Genomic DNA, 26,288 nt, shown 5'->3' on the forward strand with positions numbered 1-26,288 from the left:
CTGTGTACAGAGTGACCCCTGTCCACACATACCCTGTGTACAGAGTGACCCCTGTCCACACATACCCTGTGTACAGAGTGACCCCTGTCCACACATACCCTGTGTACAGAGTGACCCCTGTCCACACATACCCTGTGTACAGAGTGACCCCTGTCCACACATACCCTGTGTACAGAGTGACCCCTGTCCACACATACCCTGTGTACAGAGTGACCCCTGTCCACACATACCCTGTGTACAGAGTGACCCCTGTCCACACATACCCTGTGTACAGAGTGACCCCTGTCCACACATACCCTGTGTACAGAGTGACCCCTGTCCACACATACCCTGTGTACAGAGTGACCCCTGTCCACACATACCCTGTGTACAGAGTGACCCCTGTCCACACATACCCTGTGTACAGAGTGACCCCTGTCCACACATACCCTGTGTACAGAGTGACCCCTGTCCACACATACCCTGTGTACAGAGTGACCCCTGTCCACACATACCCTGTGTACAGAGTGACCCCTGTCCACACATACCCTGTGTACAGAGTGACCCCTGTCCACACATACCCTGTGTACAGAGTGACCCCTGTCCACACATACCCTGTGTACAGAGTGACCCCTGTCCACACATACCCTGTGTACAGAGTGACCCCTGTCCACACATACCCTGTGTACAGAGTGACCCCTGTCCACACATACCCTGTGTACAGAGTGACCCCTGTCCACACATACCCTGTGTACAGAGTGACCCCTGTCCACACATACCCTGTGTACAGAGTGACCCCTGTCCACACATACCCTGTGTACAGAGTGACCCCTGTCCACACATACCCTGTGTACAGAGTGACCCCTGTCCACACATACCCTGTGTGTATACACTGACCCTGCAAAGCTGTGTACACAGCAACGATGTTTGCTCCTGAACCTTTTGTTGTTATACCTGCGATAGAGAAGTCTGACAGGATTTTTGAATGATTTCTTTCTATCTGTTCTATTGTAGGATCTTTATGTAACTAAGCTGCTAACAAAGATGCCAGTGAAAATTGTGAGTTAGTAAGTTACAGATAGACAGTAAATGTTATCATGATAAACCCCGTGTGCAGGTTGCCCTCGGTCCATTCTGAATGATCCCTGTGCACACTACTTCTGCAAGTGATGTCAAACTGACCTGAATATTCACCTTTCTCACTGTGTGGGACAGAAATACCTCGACATTTCCCGATCCTGTTTTCCACTCACCTGAAGCTCATCTCATGCAGGACAGAGGGACTCTTGCATGGGGTTAGAACTGTGGGAGTGCTGCACTGTCATGGTGTTAGTACTGAGGGATGCTGCCATATCATGGTGTTGATACTAAGGGAGAGCTGCACTATCACAGGGTTAGTACTAAGGATGTGCTGCACTATCATGATTATAACACTAGGGGAATGCTACACTACAATGGGGTTAATACTAAGGGAGTGCTGCACTGTTACTGAATTAGTACTGAGGGATGCTGCAATATCATAGGGTTACTACTATGGGAGTGCTGCACTGTCATGGGGTTAATACTGAGGGAGTACTGCACTGTTATGGTGTTGATACTTAGGGCATGCTGCACTGTCAGAGGGTCAGTACTGAGGGAATGCTGCACTATAATGGGGTCAGTACTGAGGCAATGCTGCACTGTCACTGGGTCAGTACTGAGGCAGTGCTGCATTGTCATGGGATTAGTACTGCAGGAATGCTGCACTGTCACAGGATCGTACTGAGGGAGTGCTGCACTGTCACTGGGTCAGTACTGAGGGTGTACTGCACTATCATGGGGTTGGTACTGAGGGACTACTGCCCCATCATGGTGTTAATACTGAGGGACTGCTGCCCCATCATGGTGTTAATACTGAGGGACTGCTGCCCCATCACGGTGTTAATACTGAGGGACTGCTGCCCCATCATGGTGTTAATACTGAGGGACTGCTGCCCCATCACGGTGTTAATACTGAGGGACTGCTGCCTCATCACGGTGTTAATACTGAGGGACTACTGCCCCATCATGGTGTTAATACTGAGGGACTGCTGCCCCATCACGGTGTTAATACTGAGGGACTGCAGCACTGTCAAGAGGTCAGTACTGAGGGAGTGCTGCATTGTCATGGGGTCAGTACTGAGGGAGTGTTGCACTGTCATGGGGTCAGTACTGAGGGAGTGCTGCATTGTCATGGGGCCAGTACTGAGGGAGTGTTGCACTGTCGGAGGGTCAGTACTGAGGGAGTATTGCACTGTCAGAGGGTCAGTCCTGAGGGTGTGCTGCACAAATCATGGTGTTAATACTGAGGGAATGCTGCACTGTAATGGGGTTAGTACTGAGGGAGTGCTGCACAGTAGTGGGATTAATACTGAGGGAGTGCTGCAATATGTTGTTAGTACTGCAGGAGTGCTGGACTGTTATGGTGTCAATACTATGGGGGTATTGCATCGTTTGAGGGTCAGTACTGAGGGAATGTGGCAGCATCATGGTGTTAATACTAGGGGGGGGTGCTGCACATACTGTCATAGGTTGAGTAATGAGGGACTCCTGCATTATCAGAGGGTCAGTACTGCAGGTGTGTTGCACTGTTGAAGGGTCAGTACTGAGGCAGTGCTGCACTGTCAGAGGGTCAGTACTGAGGCAGTGCTGCACTGTCACTGGGTCAGTACTGAGGCAGTGCAGCATTGTCGTGGGATTAGTACTGCAGGAATGCTGCACTGTCACAGGATCAGACTGAGGGAGTGTTGCACTGTCACTGGGTCAGTACTGAGGGTGTACTGCACTATCATGGGGTTGGTACTGAGGGACTACTGCCCCATCATGGTGTTAATACTGAGGGACTGCTGCCTCATCACGGTGTTAATACTGAGGGACAGCAGCACTGTCAAGAGGTCAGTACTGAGGGAGTGCTGCATTGTCATGGGGTCAGTACTGAGGGAGTGTTGCACTGTCGGAGCGTCAGTACTGAGGGAGTGCCGCATTGTCATGGGGTCAGTACTGAGGCAGTGTTCCACTGTCGGAGGGTCAGTACTGAGGGAGTGCTGCACTGTCAGAGGGTCAGTACTAGAACATAGAACATAGAAAAATACAGCGCAGTACAGGTCCTTCGGCCCTCCATGTTGTGCCGATCCAAGCCCACCTAACCTACACTAGCCCACTATCCTCCATATGCCTATCCAATGCACGTTTAAATGCCCATAAAAAGGGAGAGTCCACCACTGCTACTGATAGGGCATTCCATGAACTCACGACTCACTGAGTAAAGAATCTACCCCTAACATCTGTCCTATACCTACCACCCCTTAATTTAAAGCTATGCCCCCTCGTAATAGCTGACTCCATACGTGGAAAAAGGTTCTCATGGTCAACCATATCCAAACCCCTAATCATCTTGTACACCTCTATCAAGTCACCCCTAAACCTTCTTTTCTCTAATGAAAACAGCCCCAAGTGCCTCAGCCTTTCCTCATACGATCTTCCTACTATACCAGGCAACATCCTGGTAAACCTCCTCTGCACCCGTTCCAGTGCCTCCACATCCTTCCTATAGTATGGCCACCAAAACTGCACACAATACTCCAGATGCGGCCGCACCAGAGTCTTATACAACTGCAACATTACCTCAGGACTCCGGAACTCAATTCCTCTACCAATAAAAGCCAGTACGCCGTATGCTTCACAGCACTATTTACCTGGGTGGCAACTTTCAGAGATCTGTGTACATGGACACCAAGATCCCTCTGCTCATCCACACTACCAAGTATCCGACCATTAGCCCAGTAATCCATCTTATTGTTACTCTTACCAAAGTGAATCACTTCACACTTAGGGACATTGAACTTCATTTGCCACCTTTCTGCCCAGCTCTGCAGCTTATCTATATCCCGCTGTAGCCTGCCACATCCTTCCTCACTGTCAACAACTCTACCGACTTTCGTATCATCCGCAAACTTGCTCACCCAACCTTCTAGCCCCTCCTCCAGGTCATTCATAAAAATGACAAACAGCAATGGTCCCAAAACAGATCCTTGTGGAACACCGCTGGTAACTGCACTCCAAGATGAACCTTTGCCATCAACTACTACCCTCTGTCTTCTTCCAGCCAGCCAATTCCTAATCCAAACCTCCAACTCACCCTCAAAGCCATACCTCCGTACTGAGGGAGTGTTGAACTGTCATGGGGTCAGTACTGAGGGAGTGTTGAGCTGTCATGGGGTCAGTACTGAGGGAGTGCTGCATTGTCATGGGTCAGTACTGAGGTAGTGTTGCACTGTCAGAGGGTCATTCCTGAGGGTGTGCTGCACAAATCATGGTGTTAATACTGAGGGAATGCTGCACTGTAATGGGGTTAGTGCTGAGGGAGTGCTGCACAGTAGTGGGATTAATACTGAGGGAGTGCTGCAATATGTTGTTATTACTGCAGGAGTGCTGGACTGTTATGTTGTCAATACTATTGGGGTGTTGCATCGTTGGAGGGTCAGTACTGAGGGAATGTAGCACCATCATGGTGTTAATACTAGGGGGGTGCTGCACATACTGTCATAGGTTGAGTAATGAGGGACTCCTGCATTATCAGAGGGTCAGTACTGCAGGTGTGTTGCACTGTTGAAGGGTCAGTACTGAGGCAGTGCTCCACTGTTGAAAGATGAGTACTGCAGGAATGTTGAACTGTCATGGGGTCAGTACTGAGGAAGAGCTGCATTGTCATGAGATTACTACTGAGCGAGTATTGCACTGTCAGGTTAGTTCTGCAGGTGTGCTGCACTCTCATGGGATTAGTACTGTACTGAGGGAGTCCTGCACTGTCACAGAGTTAGCACTGAGGGAATGCTGCACTCTCACAGTGCTAATACTGTGGGTATGCTGCACGGTTGGAGGGTCAGAACTGAGGGCGTGTTGCACTGCCACAGGGTCAGTACAGAGGGTGTGTTGCACTGCCACAGGGTCAGTGCTGAGGGAGTGTTACACTGTTACAGTGTCAGTGCTGAGGGACTGCCGCATTATCATGGTGTTAGTACCCTGGGGATGCTGCACTCATAGAGGGGCGGAACTGAGGGAATGATGCACTATTATGGGGTCCATACTGAGGGAGTGATCACTATTGAAGCCTCAGTCTGCAATGTCATGAGGTTAGTACCGAGAGAGTGCTGTAACTTAATGGGGTCAGTACTGAGGGAGTGACGCACTCTCAAAGGGTCAGGACTGAGGGAGTGCTGCACTATCGGAGAGTCAGTGCTGAGATTGTGCTGCACTGTTGGAGGGTCAGTGCTGAGGGAGTGACGCACTGTCGCAGGGTCAGTACTGAGGGAGTGACGCACTGTCGTAGGGTCAGTACTGAGGGTGTGCTGCACTGTCGTAGGATCAGTACTGAGGGTGTGCTGCACTGTTATAGGGTCAGTACTGAGGGTGTGCTGCACTGTCATAGGGTCAGTGCTGAGGGTCTGCTGTATTGTCAGAGGGTCAGTACTGAGAGTGTGCTGTACTGCCGTAGGGTCAGTACTGAGGGTATGCTGCACTGTCGTAGGGTCAGTACTGAGGGTGTGATGCACTGTCGTAGGATCAGTACTGAGGGTGTGCTGCACTGTCGTAGGATCAGTACTGAGGGTGTACTGCACTGTCGGAGGGTCAGTACTGAGAGTGTGCTGCACTGTCATAGGGTCAGTGCTGAAGGTCTGCTGTACTGTCAGAGGGTCAGTACTGAGAGTGTGCTGTACTGTCGTAGGGTCACTACTGAGGATGTGCTGCACTGTCATAGGATCAGTACTGAGGGTGTTCTGCACTGTCATAGGGTCAGTGCTGAGGGTGTGCTGCACTGTCATAGGGTCAGTACTGAGGGTGTGCTGTACTGTTAGATGGTCAGTACTGAGAGTGTGCTGTACTGTTGGAGGGTCAGCATTGAGATTGTGCTGCACTGTTTGGAGGGTCAGTACTGAGGGTGTGCCGTACTGTCGGAGGGTCAGTACTGAGGGTGTGCTGCACTGTCATACGGTCAGTGCTGAGGGTGTGCTGCACTGTTGGAGGGTCAGTTCTTAGGGTGTGCTGCACTGTCATAGGGTCAGTACTGAGAGTGTGCTGTACTACTGGAGGGTCAGTATTGAGATTGTGCTGCACTGTTTGGAGGGTCAGTACTGAGGGTGTGCTGCACTGTCATAGGGTCAGTGCTGAGGGTGTGCTGTACTGTTGGAGGGTCAGTGCTGAGGGTGTGCTGCACTGTTGGAGGGTCAGTACTGAGGGTGTGCTGCACTGTCATAGGGTCAGTGCTGAGGGTGTGCTGTACTGTTGGAGGGTCAGTACTGAGGGTGTCCTGCACTGTTTGGAGGGTCAGTACTGAGGGTGTGCCGTACTGTCGGAGGGTCAGTACTGAGGGTGTGCTGCACTGTCATACGGTCAGTGCTGAGGGTGTGCTGCACTGTTGGAGGGTCAGTTCTTAGGGTGTGCTGCACTGTCATAGGGTCAGTACTGAGAGTGTGCTGTACTACTGGAGGGTCAGTATTGAGATTGTGCTGCACTGTTTGGAGGGTCAGTGCTGAGGGTGTGCTGTACTGTTGGAGGGTCAGTGCTGAGGGTGTGCTGCACTGTTGGAGGGTCAGTACTGAGGGTGTGCTGCACTGTCATAGGGTCAGTGCTGAGGGTGTGCTGTACTGTTGGAGGGTCAGTGCTGAGGGTGTGCTGCACTGCTGGAGGGTCAGTACTGAGGGTGTGCTGCACTGTCATAGGGTCAGTGCTGAGGGTGTGCTGTACTGTTGGAGGGTCAGTACTGAGGGTGTCCTGCACTGTTTGGAAGGTCAGTGCTGAGGGTGTGCTGTACTGTCGGAGGGTCAGTACTGAGGGATTGCCGCACTGTCGGAGGGTCAGTGCTGAGATTGTGCTGCACTGTTGGAGGGTCGGTGCTGAGGGAGTGCCACATTATCATGGTGTTAGTACCCTGGGGATGCTGCACTCATAGAGGGGTGGAACTGAGGGAATGATGCACTATTATGGGGTCCATACTGAGGGAGTGATCACTATTGAAGCCTCAGTCTGCAATGTCATGAGGTTAGTACCGAGAGAGTGCTGTAACTTAATGGGGTCAGTACTGAGGGAGTGACGCACTCTCAAAGGGTCAGGACTGAGGGAGTGCTGCACTATCGGAGAGTCAGTGCTGAGATTGTGCTGCACTGTTGGAGGGTCAGTGCTGAGGGAGTGACGCACTGTCGCAGGGTCAGTACTGAGGGTGTGCTGCACTGTCGTAGGATCAGTACTGAGGGTGTGCTGTACTGTTATAGGGTCAGTACTGAGAGTGTGCTGTACTGCCGTAGGGTCAGTACTGAGGGTATGCTGCACTGTCGTAGTGTCAGTACTGAGGGTGTGCTGCACTGTCGGAGGGTCAGTACTGAGAGTGTGCTGCACTGTCAAAGGGTCAATAGACAATAGATGCAGGAGTAGGCCATTCTGCCCTTCGAACCTGCACCACCATTCAATATGATCCTTAATCAGAATCCTGTTCCTGCCTTATCTCCATAACCCTTGATCTACTCCTTGATAGCTCTATCCAACTCTTTCTTAAATGAATCCAGAGACTGGGCCTCCATTGCCCTCTGGGGCAGAGCATTCCACACAGCCACCACTCTCTGGGTGAAGAAGTTTCTCCTCATCTCTGTCCTAAATGGTCTACCCCGTATTTTTAAGCTGTGTCCTCTGGTTCGGCATTCACCCATCAGCGGAAACATGTTTCTTGCCTCCAGAGTGTCCAATCCTTTAATAATCTTATATGTCTCAATCAGATCCCCTCTCAGTCTTCTAAACTCAAGGGTATACAAGCCCAGTCGCTCCAGTCGTTCAGTGTAAGGTAGTCTCGCCATTCCAGGAATTGACCTCGTGAACCTACGCTGCACTCCCTCAATAGCCAGAATGTCTTTCCTCAAATTTGGAGACCAGAACTGCACACAGTACTCCAGGTGTGGTCTCACCAGGGCCCTGTACAGCTGCAGAAGAACCTCTTTGCTTCTGTACTCAATCCCTCTTGTTATGAAGGCCAGCATGCTATTAGCCTTCTTCACTACCTGCTGTACCTGCATGCTTACCTTCATTGACTGGTGTACAAGAACACCCAGATCTTTTTGTACTGCCCCTTTACCTAAATTGATTCCATTTAGGTAGTAATCTGTCTTCCTGTTCTTGTCGCCAAAGTGGATAACAATACATTTATCCACATTAAACTGCATCTGCCATGCATCTGACCACTCACCTAACCTGTCCAGGTCACCCTGTAATCTCCTAACATCCTCCTCATATTTCATCCTGCCACCCAGCTTAGTATCATCAGCAAATTTGCTAATGTTATTACTAATACCGAGGGTGTGTTGCACTGTCGGAGAGTCAGTCCTGAGGGTGTGCTGCACAGTCGGAGGGTCGATACTGAGGGTGTGCTGCACTGTCGGAGGATCAGTACTGAGGGTGTGCTGCACTGTCGAAGGGTCAGCACTGAGAGGGTACTGCAGTGTCATAGGGTCAATAATGTGGGAGTGCTGCAGTGTTGGAAGGCCAATACGGAGGGAGTCCTGCACTGTTGTAAGTTCAATTCTGATAGAGTGCAACACTGCACTCTTGGAGGGTCAGTACGGAATCCCACGCTATTGTAGGTTAACCTCCGAGAGCGTCCCACAGTCTCATAGGTTCAGAACTGAGAGAGTACCACATTGTTGCATCTCAGTACAGAGGAACTGCCACGCTCTTAGAGGTTCAGTACTGAAGTAACGCTCCACTGTGTCTGAGTGTCAGTATATTGACAAAATTACATGTGCCGAAGATTAGGGGAACCAATGAATGTATTGCTTTTAGATTTTTGGTTGGAATTTGATAAGGTGCCACATCCACTGTTATCACGGAAAATAAAAGTGTAGGGTGTAACAGCTTGGCATGGACGGAGGCTTGGCTGGCTGAACGGGTCTCAATGGACGACTGATGGCTTGTGGCGCAAATCAAGGCCATTTGGCCTGAGACATCTGAAAATATTCTGTACTCGAGTTTCTCACTGGACATCCAGTTGTAATATTCCCTACACGTGTAGGGAGCCATGGCTGGACAGCCAGGGCACTTCTCCACTGAGATTCAAATCAGCACTACTTACATCTTTACTTGCCTAATTTATTTTTGTTTCCTAAGGGTATGATCTTCAGTATCTGTATCTTTGTACCTAGGATGGTGCTACAATGTGATATCTGGAAACATGTTCAGTGTACTCGTTTGAGAACATGTGACAATAAAATTAATTCAGTTCAGGACAATTTATATCTGTTCATTATCAATTACAATATAATGGTATGCGGTAGGCAAAGTGTACAGTCCAATGGCTTCTGGTGGGTTAATAATTGTGTTCCTGTCTAGTAATCGCATTTCAGGGATTTGGTATTGTCCTTTCAGAGATAGTACTAAATGCGTGTTACTGTGTTTTGAGAAGACTTTTAGCTCAGGTTGAGGATTGGGGTGTAAGTTTGCGCGCTGAGCTGGAAGGTTCGTTTTCAGACATACTAGGTAACATCATCAGTCGAGAGTGATGAAGAGCTTATGCCCGAAACGTCGATTCTCCTGCTCCTCGGATGCACTCCTCACTTTCTCCTAGGTAACATCATCAGTGGGCCTCTGGTGAAGTGCTGGTGTTATGTCCCGCTTTCTATTTATGTACTTAGTTTTCCTTGAGTTGATTATGTCACTTCCTGTGCTGGAGTGTCATTTCCTGTGTTGGTAATGGATTGGGGAGCTTCAAACCAGTATCTGCTGGAAAACAACACTTATGAACCAAATACTCTGAACTACAAAAGCAATCATTCCAACACCACCAACGAAGTTGCATTGGAACATTTTTTGAATGAGCCACCACACAAGGCAACACAGAGGAACTATGAAGAGCAGAAGAAAATCACCAATACAGCGTATTCAAAAAGAACAGGTACCCAATGAGCACATGCAAAACGTGAGGACGGCAGATGCTGGAGATTAGAGACAAGAGTGTGGTGCTGGAAAAGCACTGCAGGTCAGACAGCATCCTGCTCCTCGGAACACGCACTCAACCCAATGAACACAGTCCGCCGATTTCTCAGCAACAAACCCAAACAAGCAGACAAAATACATCCAGAAACTCTAGCCACATTGCCATACATCAAAGACGTCTCAGAAATGACTGCCAGACTACTCAGACCCCTTGGCATCGTGGTAGCCCACAAACCCACCAACATACTAAAATAGCAGCTAATGAACTTGAAAGACCCTATACAGAAAACAAGCAAAACTAAAGTCATTTACAAAATAGCTTGCAAGGACTGGAACAAATACTACATTGGACAAACAGGCAGAAAACTAGCTACCAGGGTACATGGACATCCACTGTCACTCGTATCCTTACATACAAATGAGGAAGGACAACACATCCAGCCTAGGACAAGGCAAGCAGAGACATGCATGAGAATTCCTAAAAACATGGCATTCCAACCAGAACTCTATCAACAAACACATCGATTTGGACCCTATCTACCACCCCCTGAGAAAAAAGAATAGGAAATGACATCAACAACACAGGAAATAACATCACCAACCCAAGGACACCTAAACACATAAATAGAAAGCGAGACATAATACCAGTGCTTCACCGGAGATTCCCTGATGATGTTACCCTAGTACGGTGATGAAACATCTGAAAACAAACCTTCCAGCTCAGCGAACAATCCTACATCCAGTATAAATGTGTGTGTTTGCTGAATAAAGTTTTATGGGGGTGAGCCACTGTGACAGTAACCTTCCCCATTCATTATTTTGGTTATACTGTGCATTGTTTGTCTGTCCCCCATTCCTTAACTGAGTCAGCCTGCATCATTGTTTCTTTATGCTTTGGCAAGCAAGCTGTTGGTCCTAATTAGTGCTTTAAAATTAATCCAATTAATTTTATTAAGGAAGCATCATTACCTAGTGCCAATCCACTGCCTTTTTGCCATATACCTGCACATCATTTCTACCCAAATAATCCTCATAATCCAATGCCCTCATTGATCCTGTATCCACCACATTCCACGCAGTCTGTTTCAGACCCTAACTACTCATTGTGTGAAAATGGTTTTTTTCCCTGCATCACCCTTGATGTGTTTCATTTTTAATCCATTCCTGTTTCTTTTCAAAGCAGAAACACTTCCCCGATGTATTCTGCCCAACCTGTTAATAATTTTGAAACCTTGTGTTAGATCTCTTAGTTTTATTTTCTTCTCTAAAAGGAGAACACTCTCAATGTTTTCAATCTATCCTCACAACTGAAGTTTCTCATTCCCGGAACCATTCTTGTAAATCACTTCTGCACTCTCCCCAGTGTATGCACATCTTTCTTATAATAAGACACACGCAACTGTACACAGTACCCCAGCTGAGGTTTAACAAACGCCTTATTCAAAATCACCTCCCTGCTCTTGTACTGTATGCCCAAAGATCTTTTCTGAGTTGATGACCCACAGTTAAACATTCATCAGGTCTCCTCCTCACTCCCCCTCACTCTCCCTCTCTCTGTCTCTCCCCCAAACTCTCCATCACACACTCTCTCTCACTCTCTCTCTTTCACTTTCTCCCTCTCTCTCTCTCTAACTCTGACTCTTTTTCTCTCACTCTCACTATCTCACTCACTCTCATCTATCTCACCTCTCTCTCACTCTCTCGCCGTCTCTTTCTCTCTCTCTCTCTCTCTCTTTCTCACCCCCTCTCTCTCTTTTGCCCTCTCTCTTTCGCCCTCTCTCTCTCTCTCACCCTCTCTCTCTCTCTCGCCCCCTCTCTCTCTCTCGTGCTCTCTCTCTCTCTCGTGCTCTCTCACTCTCCCTCTCTAACTCACACTCTCTCTCTAATGATGGAGCAGCATATGCTCCAATAAGACTTTAGCAACTTTACCTGTCTACTTTTCTAGCAATGGTGATGGTGCTTAATTCCTCCCTTGTATTCTTTAGTATTCATGAGAAGTTTGAACCATCTTCCACAATGAAGACCTTATGTGAAATATCTGTTTTAGCTCTTCTGCCATCTCTGTGTTCTCCAAAATTGTCTCTCAAGATTAATTTTCAAAGAGATCCATGTTCACTTTGACCTCTCTCTTCCTTTATATACATTTAAATAAGTCGTCATTGTCAGTTTTTGTGGTCCTAGCTAGTTCACCCTCAGAGCTTATTTCCTCTGTCTGTTTAGTCCTCCTTTGCTATATTCTGGATTTATCTTGGACTTTGGGTCTTTTGGCTCTTTTACTTTCAACCTAACTTCCATGGTTAGCCATGAGTTTTTCCTCTGTTAGAATCTTCCCTCTTTACTGGGATGTATTTTTGCGGAGAGTCATTAATTTTACCCTCAAATGTCTGCTATTACTTGCTTACCATCCTTCTGCTAGTCTATCCATTCTGTCCACTTCAGTTAACTCTATCCTCATTTCATTGTAATTTTCTTCATTTAAGGGAAACACATTTATTTCTGACCTAAGTTTCTCACACTCAAACTGAATATTAAATTCTATCATGTTATGATCTCTACTTGCTAGATGACCTTTTACTCCGAGGTCATTTATCAAACCTGTTTCATTGCTCATTACAGATCTAAGGTCATCCTGCACCCTGTTTGGCTGCATGACGTATTGCTCTGGTTAATTTGTTGTAACTACTCTTTCCAATTTCATTGACCCAATTAACATGAACGTTGAAGTCATCCATAATTATTGTTCTATTCCTTTTACAGGCCACTATTATTTGTTGATATAAAGCCTTCCCCACAGAGGGCTCTGGACACTGCTCCCACCAATGTCTTTGTGATGTAACACACTTCAAATATTTGCTATAAATTCTGTGTTACGATCAAGCCCTCCACTATCACCTGATGAAGGAGCGTCGCTCCGAAAGCTAGTGTGCTTCCAATTAAACTTGTTGGACTATAACCTGGTGTTGTGTGATTTCCTACTTCATTCTAAATGCTTCGTACATGAAGGTACAAAGCCTTTAGTCCTGCCTTTTTGCCATTTTAAATCAGCTTAACCTTTCTCTGTACTGTGGCCCTATTTGCCTGTCACTTTTGATTACCATGTCTACCAATTCTTGCATTTTACTGTCTTTGTTTTTCTTTCCCTTATCCCCCCTGCTTAGGTTCCTGTTCCTCTGCCTTTTTAGTTTAAAACCTGCCCTAACCGCACTAGAGATACTTACCCTGAGGCATTAGTCCTGGTCTTACTCAGGTGTAACTTGTCCAGTTTGTACTGTCCCACCTCCTCCAGAAACAGTCCCAATTTCCCAGGAATCTGCAACCTTCCCCATGGCAGCATCTCTTCAGCCACATATTCAACTGATCAATTCTGACTAATACATAGCAATGGTAATAATCCCGAGATCACTACCTTTGAGGTCCTACTTTTCAGCGTGATTCCTAACTCGCTACATTTACCTTTTAGGATCTCATCCTTTTTTTAAAAACTCTACGTCAGTTGATACCGACATGTACCACAACCACTGGCTGTTCACCCTCCCACTCCTGAGTGTCCTGTATTTGCTCTGAAACATCCTTAACCTGAGCACAAGTGAAGCAACGTGCCTTCTAGAGCAAAATCAGAAATTGCTGGAAAATCTCAGCAGGTCTGGCAGCATTTATTCCCTTTTGTATTTCCGCATTTTCTTCTCCTATCCTGTGCAGAAGAACCAACTGGGATGTAGTGAATTTAATTGTTGCTGCTTTCCCCTGAGAGACCATTTACCCAAAGCAATCTCCCCAGTTTGGTTGGGGAATAGCTGCAGAGGTTTCCTGTACTGCCTGACTAGTTTTCTTTCTCTGCCTAGTGGTCACTCATTTCCCTTTCGTTCTGTTGCAGATGTGGCCTGCAGTGTGACCACCTCTCTGCCTGTGGTATCCGTGATTCTCTCAGCTCCACGGTGTCTCCAGCTGCTGTTCCAGCTCCAAAACCCACTTCCTGCACACATACCGGAAATATATCCAGCCTCTTTGCCCCTTGACCCAATTAAAGCAGAATAAACAAAGACCTTACAACTCGAATAGTAGTATTAATATTCACTGCCTATACTCACCCAAACAGCAGCTTGCCCGAAACGTCGATTTTCCTGCTCCTCAGATGCTGCCTGACCTGTTCATTTCCATCACCATTCCAATCTTGACTTAATTGGAGGTGTAGTGAACAGCGAAGAGGGTTACCACAGATTACAACAGGACCTTGACCAGATGGGCCAATGGGCTGAGAAGTGGCAGATGGAGGTTAATTTAGATAAATGCGAGGTGCTGCATTTTGGGAAAGCAAATCTTAGCAGGTTTACACTTATACACTTGATGGTAAGGTCCTAGGGAGTGTTCCTGATCAAAGACACCTTGGAATGCAGGTTCACAGCTCCTTGAAAGTGAAGTCGCAGGCAGATAGGATAGTGAAGGCGGCGTTTGGTATGCTTTCGTTTATTGGTCAGAGTTCTGAATACAGGAGTTGGGAGGCTATGTTGCGGCTGTACAGGACATTGGTTAGGCTACTGCTGGAATATTGCGTGCAATTCTGGTCTCCTTCCTATCAAAAAGATGTTATGAAACTTGAAAGGGTTCAGAGAAGATTTGCAAGGATGTTGCCAGGGTTGGAGGGTTTGAGCTATAGGGAGAGGATGAACAGGCTGGGGCTGTTTTCCCTGGAGCATCAGAGGCTGAGAGGTGACCTTATAGCAGTTTACAAAATTATGAGAGGCATGGATAGGATTCACAGACAAAGGGGAAGGGCTGGGGGAGTTCAGAACTAGAGGGCATAGGTTTAGGGTGAGAGGGGAATGATATAAAATAGACCTACGGGGCAACTTTTTCACACAGAGGGTGGGATGTGTATGGAATGAGCTGCCAGAGGAAGCGGTGGAGGCTAGTACAATTGCAACATTTAAGAGGCATTTGGATGGATATATGAGTAGGAAGGGTTTGCAGGGATATGGGCCTGGTGCTGGCAGGTGGGACTAGATTGGGTTGGACCGAAGGGTCTGTTTCCATGCTGTACATCTTTATGACTCTGATCTCCCACATCTGCAGTCTTCAATTTCCCCCAGCAGCTTCCACTTGTCCAGTGTGTGCTTTGAATCCTGATATCTCCTCAGGGACTCTGCTTCTGGTTGAAGTCAATGTAATACTGGACTGCTCCTTTTCGAATTGTCCTATTGCTCTGCTCAGCTGGTCCTCACCAGATCCATCCTCCCTCTGACATTGGTACAGTGTGCTGCTGGGGTAACACAAAGTGCCTCTTTACCCTTTTACTCCAATTTCCTGACGATCTTACTTTTAGTTTAAAGAGCAGAAGTAATGACCAATCAGGGAAAATAAGGGGCTGATCTTCTCCTCCTTCGTTCACCTAACTTCTTATCTCAAAACTCTCAGCGCACCAGTCATCTCTGTAACAGATCCTTGTTGGATTTGACAGCCCAAGGGATGGGAGCAGGGCAATGGCTGCTTGCATGGACGTAGTAGGCAGATGGTTGTAAGGATGGGTGAGGGGGATGATAGAAGAGGAGAAAGTGAGGACTGCAGATGCTGGAGATCGGAGCTGAAAATGTGTTGCTGGAAAAGCGCAGCAGGTCAGGCAGCATCCAAGGAACAGGAGATTCAACGTTTCGGGCATAAGCCCTTCATCAGGAATGAGGAAAGTGTGTCCAGCAGGCTAAGATAAAAGGTAGGGAGGAGGGACTTGGGGGAGGGGCGATGGAGATGTGATAGGTGGAGGGAGGTCAAGGTGAGGGTGATAGGCCGGAGTGGGGTGGGGGCGGAGAGGTCAGGAAGAAGATTGCAGGTTAGGAAGGTGGTACTGAGTTTGAGGGTTGGGACTGAGACAAGGTGGGGGGAGGGGAAATGAGGAAACTGGAGAAATCTGAGTTCATCCCTTGTGTTTGGAGGGTTCCTAGGCGGAAGATGAGGCGCTCTTCCTCCCACCGTCGTGTTGTTATGTTCTGGCGATGGAGGAGTCCAAGGACCTGCATGTCCTTGGTGGAGTGGGAGGGGGAGTTAAAGTGTTGAGCCACGGGGTAGTTGGGTTGATTGGTCTGGGTGTCCCAGAGGTGTTCTCTGAAACGTTCTGCAAGTAGGCGGCCTGTCTCCCCAATATAGAGGAGGCCACATCGGGTGCAGCGGATGCAATAGATGATGTGTGTGGAGGTACAGGTGAACTTGTGGCGGATATGGAAGGATCCCTTAGGGCCTTGGACAGAAGTAAGGGGGCGCGGTGTGGGCGCAAGTTTTGCATTTCTTGCGGTTGCAGGGGAAGGTGCCGGGAGTGGAGGTTGGGTTGGTGGGGGGTGTGGACCTGACGAGGGAGATGATAGAAGGTCTGGTATCCTGGGCAACTCAGAGGACAGGTTGGGGACATGGAGGAGTGAGGTGGAAAAATCCTGCTGTCTTGGTGGGAATAGCCAGTCAGGGGAGGAAAAAGTGGTGTCTCAAGGCCAGAGTCTGGACTCTCCAAATATGGATCCATCTCAAGAGTATGAGCTGACAGTCTTCCCTGGGCTTTGAGTTAATGCACAACATTTCAGTTATTCTGATGCATGTGACCTCAGACAGTGTCCTTTACAATAAACAGGTGAGACTGTCCCACAGAGCGATGAATATAATAGAGAGAACAAAAAATCGTAACATTGTTTTTTCGCTAATGAAGAAAATGTCCCTGACCCACACTGTAACCAGCTCTCTGACTAGTCTCAACAAATACCAATGAGGCATAGCTGAATAAAGTGAAACTTTATGTGCAAATGAAATTTAATATTGAAAACCATCCTTGTGCTCTCAAGTGTGCCGTAATGGCAATGGCTGTTTTACAGAAGCTGTCTTTTTGACCAGGAGCCTCTCTGATAGGCTGCCCATACCTGCTTTATTGCTAACTAATGACGGGTTTCACAAAATGGAAAGTTTCCACAACCACTAAACCACATATATCTGAGATACATCACTGGCCTGTCGAATTGTAATGATCACACATGAGAAGGTAAAACAGAAAACGAAAGTGGCAGTTACATTGCTGGTAACCTAAGTCCTAACCCCAGGCAAAGGTGAGGACTGCAGATGCTGGAGATTAGAATCAAGATCAGAGTGGTGCTGGAAAAGCACAGCAGGTCAGGCAGCATCCAAGGAGCAGGAGAATCGACATTTTGGGCAAAAGCCCTTCATCAGGACTAAGTGCTAGCTGATATGTGATGTTGAGACTTGCAGGAAGTCAGTCTGACTCTAACCTTGTATTGAATTCCAGGATGAACGGGACCCCTACCAGAAGGGCAGCGTCAAATCCATCGCGAATCAGTTCCTGGCCAAGTCCGATATTATTAACCCAGGACCATCACATGGACTGAAGAGACAAGTAAGTTGTTGGAGTTGGGGTTTGGCATGGGAAAATAGAGGGATCGTGATGATGAAAGGGAAATGTGAAATGTGTGTGTTTTCTGGGGTTACACTGGTGCTGACTGATAGAAAGTGTGTGTATGCACGTGTCTGTGTGTATGCACACACATACACTGGGGTGACATTGAAGCCTGCCACCCTGTCTGCTCCCAGTTTCTGTTCAATATATCTTTTCTTCCATAATCCATTGGGGTTACCTCAATGGTTGGATCATAATTGGAATGAACAATCTGTACCACAGGGGTTGAGTAGATTCAATGCCTCTAATCTTCGTACTGATATTTAGAAATTCTGTCTCATCGTGGACAGTGAGGAAGGTTATCAGATATTGCAGCAGGACTTTGATCAGCTGGGGAAGTGGGCAGAGAAATGGGAAATGGAGTTTAATATAAATAAGTGTGAGGTCTTGCATTTTGGAGAGTCAAATCAAGGTAGGAGTTTCATGGTGAGTGGTAGGGCCTTAAGGAGTGTAGTGGAACAGAGGGACCTTGCAGTTAAGGTTCATGGTTCACTGAAAAGGGAGTCACAGGAAGACAGGGCAGTGAAGAAGGCTTTTGGCACACTGGCCTTCATCAGTCAGGGCACTGAGTATAGAGGTTGGGAAGTTATCTTGCAGTTGCAACAGGATGTTGGTGAGGCCACACTTGGAGTATTGTGTTCAGTTTTGGCCACCCTGCTATAGGAAGAAAGTTAATAAACTGGAAAGAGTGCAGAAGAAATTTACAGGAATGTTGCCAGGACTCAAGGGACTTGAGTTATAAAGAGGGGATGGACAAGTTAGGACCTTGTTCTGTAGAGCATAGAAGACTGAGGGGGGATCTTATAGAAAGTGTATAAAATCATGAGAGGCATGGATAGGGTGAATGCACTCAGTTTTTTTTGCCAGGGCTGGGGAATTGAGGACTATAGAGGGCATCAATTTAGGGTTAGAGGGGAAAGAATAAAAGGGAACCTGAGGGGCAACATTTTTACACGGAGGGTGGTACGCATATTAGATTACTTACAGTGTGGAAACAGGCCCTTCGGCCCAACAAGTCCACACCGACCCGCCGAAGCGAAACCCACCCATACCCCTACGTTTGCCCCTTACCTAACACTACGGGCAATTTAGCGTGGCCAATTCACCTGACCCGCACATCTTTGTGGGAGGAAACCGGAGCACCCGGAGGAAACCCACGCAGACACGGGGAGAATGTGCAAACTCCACACAGTCAGTCGTCTGAGGCGGGAATTGAACCCGGGTCTCTGGCGCTGTGAGGCAGCAGTGCTAACCACTGTGCCACCGTGCCACCCACAATATGGTATTATGGTGTGAGCTGCTGGTGGAAATTGTTGATGCAGGTACATTAACGACATTGACAAGTCATTTGGACAAATACATGGATTGGAAAGGATTAGAAGGAAGATTAAAGTGCAGGGAAATAGGATCAGTGTTAATGGTCATTTTGATTGGCATGGACCAATTCAGGCCAAATGGTCTGTCTCCATGGTGACTCTATGAAGATTTGACAGATTAACAGTGAGAATCTTTGTGGCTTTGTCGCTCATTCAGTTGCAGAAAGCTTTTAATAAAATGCCACACGAGCAACTGCTTTTCAGGGCAAGGACAGGAGGTGAAAAATCTCAATCAGGAAATGGGAATACAGAGATTGTCTATCTTATAATTTTTAATTGTAGCAGGTTGTTTCCCTGGTGCCGGGATCAAGGATGTCTCAGAGAGGGTGCAGAATGTTCTCACGGGGGGGAGGGGCCAGCAAGAGGTCATTGTCCACATTGGAACCAACGACATAGGAAGGGAAAAGGTTGAGATTCAGAAGGGAGATTACAGAGAGTTAGGCAGAAATTTTAAAAGGAGGTCCTCGAGATTACTCCCGGTGCTATGAGCTAGTGAGGGCAGGAATAGAAGGATAGAGCAGATGAATGCATGGCTGAGGAGCTGGTGTATGGGAGAAGGATTCACGTTTTTGGATCATTGGAATCTCTTTTGGGGTAGAAGTGACCTGTACAAGAAGGACGGATTGCACCTAAATTGGAAGGGGACTAATATACTGGCAGGGAAATTTGCTTAGAACTGCTCGGGAGGATTTAAACTAGTAAGGTTGGGGGGGTGGGAGCCAGGGAGATAGTGAGGAAAGAGATCAATCTGAGACTGGTACAGTTGAGAACAGAAGTGAGTCAAACAGTCAGGGTAGGCAGGGACAAGGTAGGACTCATAAATCAAACTGCATTTATTTCAAGGCAAGGGGCCTAACAGGGAAGGCAGATGAACTCAGGGCATGGTTAGGAACATGGGACTGAGATATAATAGCAATTACAGAAACATGGCTCAGAGATGGGCAGGACTGACAGCTTAATGTTCCAGGATACACATGCTACAGGAAGGATAGAAGGGGAGGCAAGAGAGGAGGGGGAGTGGCATTTTTGATAAGGGATAGCATTACAGCTGTGCTGAGGGAGGATATTCCTGGAAATACATCCAGGGAAGATATTTGGGTGGAACTGAGGAACAAGAAAGGGATAATAACCTTATTGGGATTGTATTATAGACCCCCTAATAGTCAGAGGGAAATTGAGAAACAAACTTGTAAGGAGATCTCAGCTATCTGTAAGAATAATAGGGTGGTTATGGTAGGGGAGTGGATTTTAACTTTCCAAACATCGACTGGAACTGCCATAGTGTTAAAGGTTTAGATGGAGAGGAATTTCTTAAGTGCTTACAAGACAATTTTCAGATCCAGTATGTGGATGTACCTACTAGAGAAGGTGCAATACTTGACCTACTCTTGGGAAGGAAGGCAGGGCAGGTGACTGAGGTGTCTGTGGGGGAGCACTTTGAGGCCAGTGACCATAATTCTATTAGTTTTAAAATAATGATGGAAAAGGATAGACCAGATCTAAAAATTGAAATTCTAAATTCGAGAAAGGCCAATTTTTGCAGTATTAGGCAAGAACTTTCAAAAGCTGATTGGAGGCAGATGTTCGCAGGTAAAGGGACAGCTGGAAAATGGGAAGCCTTCAGAAATGAGATAACAAGAATCCAGAGAAAGTATATTCCTGTCAGGGTAAAAGGGAAGGCTGGTAGGTATAGGGAATGCTGGATAACTAAAGAAATTGAGGGTTTGGTTAAGAAAAAGAAGGAAGCACGTCTCAGGTATAGACAGGATCGATTGAGTGAATCCTTAGAAGATTATAAACAAAGTAGGAGTATACTTAAGAGGGAAATCAGGAGGTCAAAAAGGGGACATGAGATAGCTTTGGCAAATAGAATTAAGGAGAACCCAAATGGTTTTTACAAATCTATTAAGGACAAAAGAGTAACTAGGGAGAGAATGGGGCCCCTTAAAGATCAGCAAGGTGGCCTTTGTGTGGAGCCGCAGAAAATGGGGGAGATACTAAATGAATGTTTTGCATCAGTATTTACTGTGGAAAAGGATATGGAAGATATAGACTGTAGGGAAGTAGATGGTGACATGTTGCAAAATGTCCAGATTACAGAGGAGGAAGTACTGGATGTCTTGAAACAGGTAAAGGTGGATAAATCCCCAGGACCTGATCAGGTGTACCCATGAACTCTGTGGGAAGCTAGAGAAGTGATTGCTGGGCCTCTTGCTGAGATATTTGTATCATCGATTGTCACAGGTGAGGTGCTGGAAGACTGGAGGTTGGCTAACGTGGTGCCACTGTTTAAGAAGGGCGGTAAAGACAAGCCAGGGAACTATAGACCGGTGAGCCTGACGTCGGTGGTGGGCAAGTTGTTGGAGGGAATCCTGAGGGACAGGACATACATGTATTTGGAAAGGCAAGGACTAATTTGGGATAGTCAACATGGCTTTGTGCGTGGGAAATCATGTCTCACATACTTGATTGAGTTTTTTGAAGAAGTAACAAAGAGGATTGATGAGGGCAGAGCAGTGGATGTGATCTATATGGACTTCAGCAAGGCGTTCGACAAGGTTCCCCCATGTGAGACTGATTAGCAAGGTTAGATCTCATGGAATACAGGGAGAACTAGCCATTTGGATACAGAACTGGCTCAAAGGTAGAAGACAGAGGTTGGTAGTGGAGGGTTGTTTTTCAGACTGGAGGCCTGTCGCCAGTGGAGTGCCACAAGGATTGGTGCTGGGTCCTCTACTTTTTGTCATTTACATAAATGATTTGGATGCGAGCATAAGAGGTACATTTAGTAAGTGTGCAGATGACACCAAAATTGGAGGTGTAGTGGACAGCGAAGTGGGTTACTTCAGATTACAACAGGATCTGGACCAGATGGGCCAATGGGCTGAGAAGTGGCAGATGGAGTTTAATTCAAATAAATGCAAGGTGCTGCATTTTGGGAAAGCAAATCTTAGCAGGACTTATACACTTAATGGTAAGGTCCTAGGGAGGGTTGCTGAACAAAGACACCTTGGAGTGCAGATTCATAGCTCCTTGAAAGTGGAGTCGCAGGTAGATAGGATAATGAAGAAGGCGTTTGGTATGCTTTCCTTTATTGGTCAGAGTATTGAGTACAGGAGTTGGGATGTCATGTTGCGACTGTACAGGACATTGGTTAGACCACTGTTGGAATATTGCGTGCAGTTCTAGTCTCCTTCCTATCAGAAAGATGTTGTGAAACTTGAAAGGGTTCAGAAAAGATTTACAAGGGTGTTGCCAGGGTTGGAGGATTTGTGCTATAGGGAGACGCTGAACATGCTGGGGCTGTTTTCTCTGGAGTGTCGGAGGCCTAGGGGTGACTTTATAGAGGTTTACAAAATCATGAGGGGCATGGATAGGGTAAATAAACAAAGTGTTCTTCCTGGGGTCGGGGAGTCCAGAACTAGAGGGCATAGGTTTAAGGTGAGAGGGAAAAGATATAAGAGAGACCCAAGGGGCAACTTTTTTACGCAGAGGGGTGGTATGTGTATGGAATGAGCTGCCAGAGGATGTGGTGGAGGCTGGTACAACTGCAACATTTAAGAGGCATGTTGGCAGGTAGGACTAGATTGGGTTGGGATATCTGGTCGGCATGGACAGGTTGGACTGAAGGGTCTGTTTTCATGCTGTACATCTCTATGACTCTATGACAAGTTCTGAGGCAATTACAAAGGATTCCTTTGCATTATTTATTTAGTCATGAAGTGCAAAGACAAGAAAGCTGTGCTAAGCCTTTATGAAATATTTGCTTGGCCTGAGCAGAACTCTCAAAAGTACAAAGACAGTGGTATTAGGGATGAGTCCTGTTATAACTTCAGTTCAGTAATGATGTATATTTGAAGGGCCAGTGCAGACACAGTGGGCCGAACGGCCTCCTTCTGCACCTTAACCCCTGTAATGTGTGTGGAGTGACTGGAGATGTAGAATTGTTTTCCTTGTAACAAAGAAGGTTAAGGGAAGGTTCAGTTGAAGAATGAGAAATTCAGAAGAGTTTTAATCAGGTAATTAAGCAGAAAGTGGCAGAAGGACTGGGTCACGAGAGTCAAAGAACTGGGAACAGATGATGAAAATGTTTTCAGGCGGTGAGTGTCAGATCTGGAATGTGCTGCTTGAAAATATAGGTGCAAACTGACCCAATAGCAGCTGCCAAAAAAGAATTGCAGAGGAAGGATTTGCTAGGTTATGGGGCAGGCTTAATTTGGTGTCACTATCCCCTCCACGGCACTGGGTATCTCCCTCCCCTCCACCGCACTGGGGAACGTGCTCTCCCCTGACCCCACTGCACTGGGTAACTCCCTCCCCTCCACCGCACTGGGGAACGTGCTCTCCCCTGACCCCACTGCACTGGGGAACGTGCTCTCCCCTGACCCCACTGCACTGGGGAACGTGCTCTCCCCTGACCCCACTGCACTGGGTAACTCCCTCCCCTCCACCGCACTGGGGAACGTGCTCTCCCCTGACCCCACTGCACTGGGGAACGTGCTCTCCCCTGACCCCACTGCACTGGGTAACTCCCTCCCCTCCACCGCACTGGGGAACGTGCTCTCCCCTGACCCCACTGCACTGGGTAACTCCCTCCCCTCCACCGCACTGGGGAACGTGCTCTCCCCTGACCCCACTGCACTGGGTAACTCCCTCCCCTCCACCGCACTGGGGAACGTGCTCTCCCCTGACCCCACTGCACTGGGTAACTCCCTCCCCTCCACCGCACTGGGGAACGTGCTCTCCCCTGACCCCACTGCACTGGGTAACTCCCTCCCCTCCACCGCACTGGGGAACGTGCTCTCCCCCGACCCCACTGCACTGGGGAATGTGCTCTCCCCCGACCCCGCTCAACTGGGGAATGTGCTCTCCCCCGACCCCACTGCACTGGGGAATGCTCTCATCTCCACTTTACTGGGTAGTGCGCCTCCCCCCCACCCCCCCCCCCAACATTGAATAACTCCTCCCTGCCCTTCACTCTAAATGCTTTCCACACTCCCCTCTGCCACACCGGGTAAGTCCTTCCCTTCCACAGCACGGGGTAACACACTCTCCTGCACTATCCTGAGTAACTCCGACTTCTCTGCTGCACTGGGTAACTTGCCCACACCCTTCCACTGCACTCGGTGGCTCCCTACCTTTACTACATTGGTTATCACGCTCCCATCCACAGCACTAAGTAACGTACTTGCCCCCATCGCACTGGGTAAATCACCCTCCCCTTCACTGTACATTGATGTGGAGGTGCCGGTGTTGGACTGGAGTGTAGAAAGTTAAAAATCACACACCAGGTTATAGTCCAACAGGTTTATGTGGAAGTACTCGCTTTCAGAGTGACACTCCTTCATCAGGTCGCTCGTGAGGTAAGATCATAAGACACTGAATTTATAGCAAGAGAACATCATTAATATGTAAATCCCAGAACTTCTTTCAAGTCGCTGTACTGTGTAACACACCACTCTGCACTGCACTGTCTTTATCATAGAATCCCAACAATGTGGAAGCAGACCATTCAGCCCATCATGTCCATACCAACCTTCCAAAGAGCATCCCACTCAGACCCAGTGCCAGCCCCCTTCCCTATCCCTGTAACCCTGCAACTCTCATGGCCAATCCACGTAGCCTGCACATCTCTAGACACAGCAATTTCGCATGGCCAAACTATCTAACCTGCACATCTTTGGACCGGTTGAGGGAACCGGAACACCTGGAGGAAACCCACGCAGAAACAGGGAGGATGTGCAGACAGTCACCCAAGGAATCAAATCTAGGTCCCTGGTGGTGTAAGAGAGCAGTGCTAACCACTGAGCCACTACACCACACTGTACTGAATAGTTCTCTTCCCTGCGTTCTAATAGGTAACTCTCTTCCTCTCCAATGCACTGTGTACCTCCCTGCTGTGCACAGCACTTAGAAATCCCATTCCTCCACAGCACTGTGTAACTGCCCTCAGGATTATGGTGGAATGATAGAGTCAAGGTGCTGGAGCTGCCTAGCAGTGGTGACGTGCAGTATACCTTTATCCCTTGATTGTGTTTGTTGATTGGGTGCCAGTGATATTGTATTGACAAGACTTCTACCGAACCCCAAATCACATTGCATTCAAACCAGCATGTGACATAGTTAAACAGGTTGTAATGTTCCCTTCTCTCTTGTGTTATTTTGCTTGTCATGGGTTCTTGCTTTTGCTCCCCACCATCCCCCAACTAAACACCATCCTTCCTTACTGACAGCGACCAAGTCTCTTTGAGGATGAGTATCCTGACCAACAGCCTTACAGCAGACCAGGAGAGATCTCACAACTCAGTGCTGGGCCTCAGTGGAAACAGGTAAATATCTGTTTATGACTCCCTACTGCAGAGCCTATGTATACCATTCCGATTTAATCCTGCAGTGGTGCTTTTGCAGCTATTGCTCACCCTCAGACCATTGGGTCATCTCTGGGTGGACAGGGTGTTTGCAAGCATTTTTCTGGCAAGCTCCATTTTGATGAGGTACATAATAATGAGAGTGCAAGCAGTTCATCTGAATATAAAACAATGCATGAACAAGAAACAGGTAAACAGAGGAGTGTACTGGTGTAGGAGAAAATCCCCTTCCCTCTCCACCCACAGCATAGCCACAAAGAGCATAAGGAGCCATGTCTGCCTAAGCTACAACAGAAACTACCCAGAGTTACCTCAGCCTTGATCAAACAGGCTAACTAAGACAAGGCAGGAGACAGGAGATGACTCAAGCCCCTTCCAGACTGAGGAATACACTTCCCGAGACAGCCTGACAATAGACTTCCTAGCGCTCAATAAGCACAACTGCTCCCAAAGCCCTAAGGGCAGCCTCATTCCTCACACATACTGGAATCCGCAAAGGGTGCTCAGACTGAAAGGCACCAAGGTACCTCACTTGTGGCCTAACCACAATGGACCCCTGTTGATGCGTGGCTGAGAGACATTAACACCTACCCTCTGACAGAGGATCGGAATCTCCCGACTCAGTCACAGACTGATTGCTGCTCCCGGACGGCTGCTTGTCCTCCCATTAATTGTGTTTTACTCGATTGTTCTTTAATTCACACCATATCACTGTACCCCGATAAAAACTGCCTGTGCCCACTCCTTGGGGAAGAGACCCCTTGATCTGCCTGTACAGACTGTCAGCTCTGTGTTAGCCTAGTCCATTTCTCTTCCAGCAATATTGTCTGTAATAAACAGCTTGTCAATTTCACCTGATCCTCATTTGTGGTCTCTGATTCATTGGGCTGACTTTCTCCGATCAATGGGCCAAAGGTCCTGTCTTTGATTGGGCCAACCAGGGACAGGACCTTCGGCCCAATTCAATTCAACCAGTCCTTGGGGGAATGACTTCCACATTCTTTGGGAAGAGTCATTCCTTCAGAATTGCCGAATGGATTTCTTGGTAGTTATCTTATATTAATGGCTCCTCGTCGTACTGTTCCCCACGAGAGGAAATACTCTCTCTGTATCCACTCCATCAAAACCTTTCGTCAA

The 26,288-nt window shown here is 47.6% G+C and overlaps 1 protein-coding gene across 1 annotated transcript in view; it reads left to right on the plus strand.

Moving 5' to 3' along the window:
- The window catches only part of LOC132825026 (F-actin-monooxygenase MICAL3-like), a 483,930-nt gene that overhangs the window by 377,693 nt on the left and 79,949 nt on the right, over positions 1-26,288 (plus strand). The window contains exons 16-17 of the mRNA XM_060840028.1: positions 17,240-17,347; positions 25,017-25,112. Of these exons, the coding sequence (XP_060696011.1) occupies positions 17,240-17,347; positions 25,017-25,112 (204 nt within the window). The remainder of the gene's footprint in view (positions 1-17,239; positions 17,348-25,016; positions 25,113-26,288) is intronic.

This window comes from Hemiscyllium ocellatum, chromosome 19, assembly GCF_020745735.1.
Source record: "Hemiscyllium ocellatum isolate sHemOce1 chromosome 19, sHemOce1.pat.X.cur, whole genome shotgun sequence".
In the NCBI taxonomy this organism is placed as follows: domain Eukaryota; kingdom Metazoa; phylum Chordata; class Chondrichthyes; order Orectolobiformes; family Hemiscylliidae; genus Hemiscyllium; species Hemiscyllium ocellatum.